This window comes from Dasypus novemcinctus, chromosome 3, assembly GCF_030445035.2.
Source record: "Dasypus novemcinctus isolate mDasNov1 chromosome 3, mDasNov1.1.hap2, whole genome shotgun sequence".
Lineage (NCBI taxonomy): Eukaryota > Metazoa > Chordata > Mammalia > Cingulata > Dasypodidae > Dasypus > Dasypus novemcinctus.
Window position 1 is genome coordinate 138,014,525 of NC_080675.1, and position 12,491 is coordinate 138,027,015.

At 38.0% G+C, this 12,491-nt stretch overlaps 1 protein-coding gene across 7 annotated transcripts in view; it reads right to left on the reverse strand.

The window, feature by feature from the left end:
* HERC1 (HECT and RLD domain containing E3 ubiquitin protein ligase family member 1) overlaps positions 1 to 12,491 on the reverse strand; it is a 249,261-nt gene that overhangs the window by 178,293 nt on the left and 58,477 nt on the right. For all 7 annotated transcript variants that reach the window (XM_058294320.2, XM_058294317.2, XM_058294319.2 and 4 more), the window contains exon 2: positions 2,827 to 3,782. In XM_058294320.2, the coding sequence (XP_058150303.1) occupies positions 2,827 to 3,756 (930 nt within the window). In that variant the 5' untranslated portion in view covers positions 3,757 to 3,782. The remainder of the gene's footprint in view (positions 1 to 2,826; positions 3,783 to 12,491) is intronic.

Below are 12,491 nucleotides of genomic sequence, written 5' to 3' on the forward strand. Positions count from 1 at the left end.
ACTCTAGATGTTTTCTGAGTTGTCAGACAACACAGCCAAGTATAAGAAACATAAGTTCTAGAGACAAAGCATCAGACTCTATCACTAACTGTGCAAGGAAAAATAACAAATACAAAATTCAATGAACAGTCATTCCTTTTCCCTAAGACCAATCCGAGATTTAATTAAATTCAGTATATTGCAGGCCTGGGGTGACTGTGAGAGAGCCGAACTAAATCAAACATACAAGATTCTTTCTCAGAGTACATCCAAAATTCTAAGAAAAGCAATCTAATTTTCTGAGGCACCCACATCCCAATGAGGACCTATATTGTAGGGTGTGGCCTCAAAGGGTAAGGAGAAAGTCACCTACTGATTAGGTATATTTAGCATTTTGTCTGGAAATGAAAGAGGCCAAGGAGAAAGAAAATTGGAAATACAGCAATAAATTAAATTTATTATATTTTATGTCTACATTAAGGTAGGCCTTCTGGGGAGAAAACTGATTTATTAGAAATGGGTTAAACTACAGATAGAGGCCAGAAAAAAAAAAACATGGCATATGCAAGCAGACTCAGAATTATAAGAATTACATACAGCATAGCCTGTAAGTACTAAATCTTTAGAACATATTAAACTTTGAACTTTCTGATTAATAAATAAATTTAGCTAATCTACCTCATGGACTAGCATGATAATTAAATGAGATAGTGCATAAAAAGCACCTATTATGTAACAGGCATTCAGTAAAGACCAGCTCTCTTACTCCCTTTCTCCAAGTACTGGGGGAGATATAGAAGCCAAAGAAGAAATGGGATTGTATGTGACTGGTAAATTAAATGAAGAACAGAACACATTATATAGGGAGGTAAATATTTTTACTGAAAAGATTTCTTAAGCTCGTAGAGCAGATTTAAACTTATAGCCAATTAGTAAATATGCCCACAACCTTATTTCAAACATGGTAAAAGAAAATGAGCCTAAACAAACAGATACTGAAGAAAGCAATCTAATTTCCTGGGGTACCCTCTTCTGCATAAGGAGCCATATTGTAGGATATGGCTTTGGAGGGGAAGGAGGGAAGAAGTCTCCAACTTGGGGCATTTAGCATTTTGTTTAGGAAGGAAAAATACCATGGGCAAGCATGCGATAATATGACTAGATTGTGCAATAACTAATAAAACTTCTTTGTAACAAAGGCAATGCAAAATACTTAGCGAGAGCAATGAGGAATTAAATGACTTCTCACAGAAATATTAACATATGATGATGAATAGGTGCATTTTTTTGGTCATTAAAAAACATAACATTTGAAATCAGAATAAATTAAGAGAATGTTACCACAATGTATTAGAAATAAGAAAATAAAGTTAATTAAACAGATAAGCAAGTGATAGGATTTAAATATTGGGTAAGGAAAAAAACACAAAGGAAAACAGTTGTTTACTCAAGCCTTTCCAACTTACATCACTGCATTCCTGGGCTCTAAGTTTCCACCTCAGATGAAGATCATAGTGCCCATGTCAACATTCCAAGTGTCAAACAAAGCACTGCACACTTGTTTTGTCTTGTTTTATATTTTTATTTAACATTAAGAAATTGAAATTTTCATAGATCTTATGATCTAAAATGTCCAAGTACCAAATACTTGTTACTGAAAAGGATTAAGTATATTACAACTGATTGTCTAAAATGAGCCAATATTTATTACCATTCAGGTCAAAAAGCTAAAACAAGTGAAAATTTTAATGCTCCTAATCTGAAAATAAATTCAACATACTTGTTTTTTATGAAACATTCCTGTCAATAAAGAAAGAAAGAAGGGGAAGGGGAAAGAGAAGGGAAAAGGGAAGGGGAAGGGGTGGAAGGAAGGAAGGAATATACATGCATAACTTACAAGTATATACATGCATAACTTACAAGTGCGAATTTTACAGTTATTTTAACGAAATATATGTTAATTGATAGCTGATAGATAATAAAGTATGTCAAAAGTACTGATCAATATAACATAACTGAACAGTCTTACAAATTCTTAAAACTGACCATACTGCACTCTATTTTATTGCTTATTCTTTAATTGGTATCCAAGATTAGGTTCTTTATGATAATCAAGCAATTAATTTCTTCTTACCAGAACACCCTTTTCCACAGATCTTTGTTTAGCTCATCACTTCCCTTCATTCAGGGCTCTGATCAAATGTCACAATTCAGATAGTCCTTCTCTTAGGCCACACTAACTAAAATAGTATTCCTTTACCCTCCTTAACCTGAGCCTATCACTATTCCCATTCCATCCGTTATTTTTCTTCTTAGAACTTATCACTACCAGAAATTATATATTTATTATTTGTCCTTCCCACCAGGCTCCAATTAGGTGCCACAAGGGCAGAAACTGTCTTTTTCTCTACTGTATTCCCAGTGCCTAGAATAATACTTGGCATATAGTAAATGCTTAATTAAAAATTGGGGAGAATAAAGTTAGAGATTTTTTTCACAAGAACTCCACACTCACGATCTAGGCCCCTCATTTTGCGTAAGTTTCTGAAATACAAAAAAGTCAGATAAGCTTCCCAAGTTCACACAGAAATCATAAAACTAAAACTACAATCCTGACTTCTGATCAAGTGGTTTTAACACTAGACAAATTAGCCTATCACCAAATTGCATAGTCATACCAACATTCAAAAAGTTTCTTTACTCAAAGTATATAAAATATTAACTAACCTAACAATGAACAGAAAAACTCTGAAATCATTCAGTATTGCCACCAACTCATTATAAACTGGATTGATTTTCCCAAAATTTTTAGATAAGAATTTTAAAGTTGAGATTTACAGTACGTACCAAAGAACGCCTCATCTGCATTAATATAGTCATAAAGCAGTCAAAGCTGATCATTCCTTCCTGGCTTGATAGTAGTTTGCTTTTTTCCATGGTATTCACAACTGCTGAAGCCCCCAAAGCCATTTCTATCCATTCAAGAAGATACCGCAAAGAACCTCGCTGAGCTGCTAAACCAAGCAGCAATTCAGAAGCTAATCTACGACCTAAAGTGTCGGCTCCAGAATTGGGAATAGTTACTCCTTTAAGAAATGTTGTTACTTGTGATAAGCAGTCCAAGCCCATAGGCGGAATCTTGCTTTCATTTGCTAAAGATAATGGTGGCAAAGAGCTCACAACTTCAATTGCAGTATGAATAACGTCATTGCAAAGACTAAGACCAGGTCCAGACACAGGCATCATCCAACTTTGTCGAAGAAGTGCAAATAATAAGCTTAAACCAGTTCGAACACCCATTTCTATAAGTGCATCAGTGCTTGACCTGGGACGTTCGCTAACAGAATGGACATCTGCTGAACCAGAGCTGCTCTCCGGAGAATGCTGCTGCTGTTTCACTTTGCCTTTGTCATGGTATTTATTAGAAAGTGCATAAAAGACACGCTGAAGTACCAGCAGTCGTTTTCGAAGTGCTCCAGCAAATGGGGAATCTGAACATACCATCTTTGCCAGTGCTAGCTGGCTGCTAAGAAGGGCATCCAAATAGTGGTCCTGCTCATCACTTGAAAGAGACTCACGTTCAAAGTCTGGCAACTGTGGTCCTTTGAGGCACAAAACTTGTTGGGGCAAAGGTACCACTTCCTTATTGCTGACCAATTTAGAATACAGAACAGCAACTCCCTCTCTTGTAGCAATAGATTCACTATCTTCTGTAATCCAGGAACTGTTCAGGTGTTCAAGCCATTTCAGTTTCACTGGTGGAACCATAGTTGCCATGTTGATTTACTCTTCAGCCATTAGTTCTGCAAAGAGAGAACCATCAAAAGCTTATATAGATGATTCATAAAATGCTTCTAAACCCCCATCTCATATTAAAATTAGTGATTTCAAACTGGAGAAATCCAAATAAAGTCTGGAGGTTAGTTAATAGTAATGTATCAATGTCAGTATTTTAGTTTTGATAAATGTAACATGGTTATATAAGACAGTAACATTAGAGAAACTGAGTAAAAGGCATATGGGAACTCTCCCTACTATCTTTGCAAGTTTTATGTCAATCTAAAGTTATTTCAAAATAAAAAGTTTATTTAAAAAAAAAACAACAGTGATTTCCTTAGGAGTACTTTTTCCTTTTAGGTTCTGCGCTCACTGTCAATATAATAATATGTTCTATATGTTTAGGACTGCCAATTTTTATCTCCAATCCAACCTCTCCCCTGAACTCCAACTCATAAATACAACTGCCCCCTTGAACTCTACACATGGATATCTAACAGGGAATCTCAAACTTAAACTTTTATCCAAAACTGAAATCATAATCTCACTCTAGCCCCTGCCCAAATCTGCTCATCCTATAGACTTCCTCTTCTCAATGAATAGCAACTTTATTCTTTTGGTTCCTTGGGACAAAAATCTTGATACTCACCACTGATTCTTGCTTATCTTAAATCCTGAATTCAATTAGGTAGCTCTACTTTCAAAATATATCCTGAATCTAAAAAGTTATCACCCTCTCTACTGCTATCTCCTTGGTCCAAGCCATCTCTTGGATCATTAAGAATGCCTGCTTATTGGTATCTCTGCTTCCAACTCTTGCCCCCATTAAAGTCTATCACAATGAAACCAAACAGACAGAACTTTTAAAAATTTAAGTCAGGAAATTATTTTGAGTATGATGTAGTAGCTTGTGACAGATGTAGAAATGATAGTTTAATTTTTTTTCCCTCTATTTAAAGGCATTAGAGAGTCACTGAAGCAACCTGACCAACAGAAGTCAAGATTCCAGGGAGGAGGAAGTTGAAGAAAAGTACTTTTCTCCTAAAGCTATTTGCCAGTTCTAAGCATAGAGCAGGAGGCTGTTAATCAGTTTGCCTTTGCAGAAGGTTGCTGCTTGAGGAGAGAAACAAGCAGAGCTTTTGGCTATATGGAGATGATAGAGAGACATAATTGGAGACTTGGAGATCTGAATGAGAAGGGAGATAGAGAAATGTCCCCTTCAGATAGCTACTGAATTCCAAAGCTGCATATGACAGAAAGCTAAGAAACCAAGCAGAAAGCCTCTGAAAAGCTGAGTAACATTTTCAGCAGCTTAACATAATAAGGAGATATGGCTTCAAGTTCAGGACCTGCTGGAGAAGGGTCATCAGTGAATATACAAGGTTCTCAGTGGAAGCCTAAAGGGCTAGAACCTAGAAGGCAGGTAATCCACCTGAACTCTACCAAACCTACAACCCACCCTTGATTCAACATAACCCTCCTTCTAACTGCCTAGCGGAGGAAAGAGAGCCTCTACAATTTTTATATAAAATGTCCAACATTTAACCAAAAATTACTAGGCACACCTAGAAATTAGTATTAAACCAAAAACCAAGAAAATAAATAAATAAATAAAAACAGTCCAAAGGTGAGCCAGATAGTGAAGTTAACACACAACTTTAAAAGAACCATAATTAATATATTCCAAAAATGAGACAGAAAAAAACAGATGATGAAAAGATGGAAAATTTTACCAGAGAATTGAAAAATATGATAAAGAAAGTCAAATGGAAATTCCAAAATTGACAAATACAATAACTGAAGTTAATACATTCATCAGATCATTTCTTTCCCTCCACTTAAAAACCCTAAAAGATTTCCTCTCTCCAAATAAAAGGTTCATCCCTTACAATGGCCAATAAGCCTATATATACACAGTTTGGCCTATCTACTCTCTGACTTCATCTCCTGCATCTCTGATGTTAACCTGGCTCCTAACACACTGTTTTTCTTTCTGTGCCTTCAAAATGTAGAATACTTGATATTCTCTCAGGCTAAAAACCTCTTTCTCCAGATATCATTATTACTTACTTCCTTCAGGTTTGTGCTTAAACAGTACCTCAAGTAAAACCTTTCCTGATATCTTACTAAAAATTACAAATACAGCGCCACCCAGGCAATCCCTTTATCCCTTACCTGCCTTCCTTTTCTCTACAGCATTTATAACCTCTTGACACAATGTATATTATACTTATTCCTTTTGTCTGATTCCCACCACTAGAAAGGTAAATTCCAAAAGGGCAGACAGTTCTTTGTATATTTTGTTTACAATTGTATTCCCAGCATATAATAAATATTCAGTAGTATTTATTGAAAAAATTAGGAACTAAGTCTTCTGGGAGAAAATATTCTCAAAACATATATCCCACAAAGGATTGGCATCTAAAATATATAAAGAACTGTAACTAAATCGTAAAAAGACAACCCAATTTTTAAACTGGGCAAAAATGTGAACAAAACTTCAAGAAATGAAAATTAAAACCACAAAACAATTCCACTATACATCCACAAGAACAGCAAAAATTAATAAGACTGGAAATACCAAATGTTAGCAAGGATATGAGTAATTGTGGGAATGTAAAATGAAAAAACCACTTTGGAAAGAAGTTCCTCTTCTAGAGATTTACCCAAAAGAAACCAGGAGTTCATAAAAAGACTTTCAGAAGAATGTTCTTAGAAACTGTATTCATAGCAAACAAAAACTGTAAATTGCCCAGGTATCTATCAATAAGAAAATGGATAAACAGTGACATATTCAGACAATGACTATCACTCAGCAATAAAAAAAGAACAAGGTATTGAGTCACACAATAACACGGATGAATTTCAAAATCATCATGCTGAGTAAAGAAGTCTTTCACCAAAAAGAGTACATATTGTATTTTTTTCTTTTGAAAGATTTATTTCTCCCCCTTCCCTCTACTGTCTGCTATGTTCATTCGCTGTGTGTTCTTCTGTGTCTGCTTGTATTCTCATTAGGTGGCTCCAGGAACCGATCCTGGGACCTTCTGGAGTAGGACAGAGGTGATCATTCTCTTGTGCCACCTCAGTTCCCTGGTCTGTTGAATCTCTTATTATCTCTCCTCTTTGTCTCTTTTTGTTGCATCATCTTGCTGCACTACCTCTCTGCGTGGGTCAGGACTCCTGTGCAGGGCAGCAGTCCTGCATAGCACTCCTGCACAGGACAGCACTCATGCACAGGGCAGCACTCCTGAGCACAGGGCAGCACCCCTGAGCAGGGCAGTACTCCATGCAGGCCAGCACTCCACATGGACCTGCACTCCAAGTGGGCCAGCTTGCCTTCACCAGGAGGCCCTGGGCATGGAACCCTGGACCTCCTATATGGTAGATGGGAGGCCAACTGCTTGAGCCACATTGGCTTCCCAGAGTACATATTGTATTATTCCATTTATATGAAGTTAAACTATGGTAGAAAAAATTAAAATAGTGGTTGCCTCTAGAGGGTGGAGGGCATGAATTGACTGGGAAGAGGCAGGGAGGGAACTCCCTGGGATGATGACAATGCCCTAAACCTTGATAGCGGTTTGGATTACAAAGATGTATGCATTTGTCAACTCAGTGAATGTACACGGAAAATTTGTACACTGCATGTAAATTTTACCTCAACAACAAATACTGAACTCTAGGTAATGATGTTCTTGTTGAAATATTTAGGAGGAAGTGTGCTAATTTATTTATTCTGAAATGCATCAAAAATTACATATGTGTGTATATCATGTATAAAACAAGCACAGCACAGTAAAATATTAATGGCAAAATCTAGGTAGTAAGTATATGGCTATTAATTTTTAAATCTTTCATCTCTGTATACATACTTAAAATTTTTCATAAGTAAATAATGTGGCATAGGTAGGGAAGAAGTCCTTGCTCTCAAACAAATCCCCAGCATGGCAGTCATAACAGTTGCTGGTAGTGTAAGAGAATTTTGTTTTCATGATATAGGCAGATCTTCAAGGAAAAACTCCAGTAATAAAGATCAGAGACTAATTAAAAGAAGTTTCCTATTTCTCACATGCCCTGTGTAAATCTAAATATAAAACCTAATGGCACTTGCCTTCTCAAGCAGAAGATTTGAAAGGATTAACAAGAAGTACACAAACTTCCAAAACCAATGAGATAAAAGTCAATGTGGCTTAAGAGATGAATGACATCAAGAAGCCATTGAGCGAGCACATAGAAGAACTTGAAATCCTGAAGAAAAAAATAACAGAACTCATGGGAATGAAACACATAATAGGCAAGATCAAAAATGCATTAGAGGGGAAGCAGCTGTGCTCAATTGACTGGGCTCCCATTGACCATATGGGAGGTCCCGGGTTCGTGTGCCAGGGCCTCCTTGTGAAGGCAAGCTGGCTCACACCCGCAGAGAGCTGACAGCCTGTGGAGAGTTGACAAAGCAAGATGACCCAGCAAAGGGAGACAAGCAGACACAGAAGAACGTGCAGTGAATGAACAGAGAGAGCAGACAGCAAGCTAGTAGCAAGGCGGGAAATTAAAAAAAAATGCATTAGAGGCATACTACATCAGACTTGAGATGATAGAAGAAAGAATAACTGATATCGAAGACAGAACAGCTGAAATTGAAGAGGGAAAAGAACAGAGGGAGAAAAGAATGGAAAAACTGAGCAGGGACTCAGAGAGTTGAATGACTACACAAAATGCAAAAGCATGTGTGTCATGGGAGTTCCAAAAGGAAAAGGTAAGGGAAAAGGGGCAGAAAGAGTATCTGAGGAAATAATAGCTAAAAATTTCCCAACTCTCACAAAACAAATGAACCTACATGTCCAAGAAGCTCACCATTCCCCAATCAGAATAAATCCAAATAGACCTATTTCAAGACAAACACTACTCAAAATGTCAAATGTCATAAGATCAGAGAGAAAATAGTGAAAACAGCAAGAGAGAAGCAAATCATCACAAAAGAGGGACGCCCAGTAAGATTTAGTGAAGATTCCTCTAGAAACTATGGAGGCAAGAAGATAGTGGTATGATACAATGAGAAGACTGAAAGAGGAAAAACTGCTAGCCAAGAATTCTGTATCCAGCAAAATTGTCTTTCAAGTATGAAGATGAGTATAAAATATACTCATATATATATCAGTATAACAAAAACTAAGAGAGTTCATAAAAAAGAACCCACCCTTGCAGGCAATATTAAAGGAAGCCTTAGAGCTTAAAAGAAAAAGACAGAAGAAAGAGCCTTGAAGGAGAGTACAGAAAAGAATAGCAGAAAGGATAACCAAAAGAGTAAAAAGACGAAAAATGTGATAAGAAATATGAAAAACAAAGAATAAAATGGGAGAAGTAAATAATGCATTTACAGTAATATCACTGAATGTGAATTGATTCAACTCACCAATCAAAAGATGTAGGCTGGCCAGAGGGACCTGCTTTGAGGGTCAGCAGACCAGGACAAAGCTTCACAACTCCCAGGAGGTTGAGAGACAGAGCAACAAAGAAGTTGAAACTACAAACCGTGAGTTACTAAATCTCCCAGCTGCCAGGAAAGACTCCCCTCCCCACCTCCAAGATATTCAGCAGTGGGAAAATCCACAGAACACTGAAGCTGACTGAGAGGAGACCAGACATTTTCCTCCCTGACAGCTGTTACAAGGGAAAGGGGAGGGGGAGTCAGGGGGCTTTTCTTCAGGGAATTCAAACAACAGAGCCCACTTTGAATCTCGGCTCTGGCCAGACAAAAAACAAAAGAATACCGAGAGAGGTACACCTCTGTGGAAACATGCACCAATAAGCACCATCTGCTAGCCAGTATGGAATTTACATGGACAGAAACCACTTTTAGAGCTCTCTTTACCCAACCCCTGGGAGAAAATATGCATCTCATTAGTGAGTTTTGGGCACAGTTTTTGCTAACTTAAACTGGGCAATTTTAAGGACTTAGGATAAGTTAAACCAAATATCAAAGAGCTGTGAAAGAAATAATAGGCAAGAGAGAGAAATTGGCCAACAGAGTAAATCCACCAACATATCGAATGTCTAGACATTACCAAAAAATTACAATCCATACTAGGAGACAGGAAGAGATGCCCCAGCCAAAGGAACAGACCAAAAATCCTGAAGAGATTCAGGATTTCAGACAATTAATCAATGATAATCACACAACTCTCATAAATCATTTTAAAGAATTTAAATAAAATATGACTAAAGAGATCAAAGATATTAAGAAGGTACTGGATGAGCATAAAGAGCAGTCTGAAAGTCTGCAAAGAAAAGTAACTGATCTTATGGGAATGAAAGACACAATGGATGAGATTAAAAATATATTGGGGTAAACAGATGTGGCTCAATCGATTGGACTCTCATCTACCATATGGGAAGAGAACCCAGGGCCTCCTTGTAAAGGCAAGCTGGCCCACGCCTGCGGAGAGCTGATGCCCAAACAAGGACCCCAAACAGAACACAAACAGACCTACCCAAGATACCTACAACTCAGAATGACAAATATCAAAGATAAAGAGAAGATTCTGAAAGCAGCAAGAGAAAAGCAAAGCACCACATACAAGGGAAACTTGATAAGATTATGTGCTGATCATGCATCAGAAACCATGGAGGAGAGAAGACAGTGCTATGATGCAATTAAGGTATTAAAAGAGAAAAACTGCCAGCCAAGAACTCTCTATATGGCAAAGCTGTCCTTCAAATATGAGGGTGAGTTCAAAGTCTTCACAAACAAAGAAGATCTGACAGAATATGTTACCAAAAGACCAGAATTACAAGAGATACTAAAGGGAGTGCTGAAGGAAAAAACAAGGGGAAGAACCTTGGGGAAGAGTGTCAAAGAATTTTAGAAAGGATGAAAAGAAAAAATAGACTATAGTAAGATACAACTGAAAGCCAAAGATCAAAATGGATGAAGTAAGTAATGCTTTTACACTTATAACATTGAATGATTTTGGCGGGTTGTTGTTTTTTTCCTTTTTTGTTTTCATTTTTATTTAATTGTAATTGAAAGCTCATGGCTTGAACTTCCCAATCAAAAGACAAAGATTGACAGAATAGATTAAAAAATACAACCCATATATGAGTTGTCTACAAGAGACTCACCCCAGACATAAGGACACAATCAGGCTAAAAGTGGAAGGTTCAAAAAAGATATTCCATGGGAAACAGACTTTGGCCCAGTGGTTAGGGCGTCCGTCTACCATATGGGAGGTCGGCGGTTCAAACCCCGGCCTCCTTGACCCGTGTGGAGCTGGCCATGCGCAGTGCTGATGCGCGCAAGGAGTGCCTTGCCACGCAAGGGTGTCCCCCGCGTGGGGGAGCCCCACGCGCAAGGAGTGCGCCCGTGAGGAGAGCCGCCCAGCGCGAAAAGAAAGAGCAGCCTGCCCAGGAATGGCGCCGCCCACACTTCCCGTGCCGCTGACGACAACAGAAGCGGACAAAGAAACAAGACGCAGCAAACAGACACCAAGAACAGACAAACCGGGGGGGGGGGGGGGGGGGATTAAATAAATAAATAAATCTTTAAAAAAAAAAAAAAAAAGATATTCCAAGCAAATAGTAACCAAAAGAGCTGGAGTAGCAATACCAATATCAGACAAAATACATTTTGAAAGCAAAACTGTTATAAGGGATGAAGAAGGTCATTACATATTAATCAAAGGGGCAATTTAATAAGAAGAAATAACTATTCTAAATATTTATGCAACTAATTTCAATGCCTGAAGATACATGAGGCATACTCTGGCAAAGCTGAATGAAGAAATAGGTGTTTCGACAATAATAGTTGGAGACTTCAATACACCACTCTCAGTATTGGATAGAACATCTGGACAGAGGATAAAGAAACAGAGAACTTGAATAATATGGTAAATGAACTAGACTTAAGAGACATCTATAGACCACTGTACCCCAAAACAAGAGGATATACATTCTTTTCATGTGCTCATGGATTCTTCTCCAAGATGGACCATATGCTGGGTCACAAGACAAGTCTCAATAAATTTAAAAAGATTGAAATTATACAAAACAATTTCTCTGATCATAACAGAATGAAACTGGAAATCAAAAATGGACAGAAAAAGGGAAAATTCATAAATATATGGAGATTAAACACATACTTTTTTAAAAGATTTATTTATTTAATTTCCCTCCCCCCACTCTGCTGTTTTTGTTGTCTGTATCTATTCGCTGCGTGATCTTCTGTATCTACTTCTCTTTTTGGTCTTCTCATTTATTCTCCTCTAGGATTCACTGGGATTCAATCCTGGGGACCTCTGATGTGGAGAGTGGTTCCCTGTTAGCTGCGCCACCTCAGTTTCTGGTTTCTGCTGTGCTTCACCTTGATTCTCCCCTTCATCTCTCTTTTTTTGCATCATCTTGCTACGTGACTCACTTGCATGGGCACTGGCTCACCAGGGCACTCTCACCGCATGGGCACTCAGCTCACCACGCGGGTACTGGGTTGCCACACAGGCACTGGCTCACCATGCGGGCACTGGCTCACTGTGTAGGCATGCTTTCTCTTCTTCTAGTTCACTGGGGGGCCCCAGGATTGAACCCGGGTCCTCCCACATGGTAGGCAGAAGCCCTATCCCTTGAGCCACATTTGCTTTCCACAACACACTCTTAAACAGCCAGCGAGTCAAAAAAGAAACTGCAAGAGAATTCAGCAAATATCTTGAGACAAATGAAAATGAGAATATAATATATCA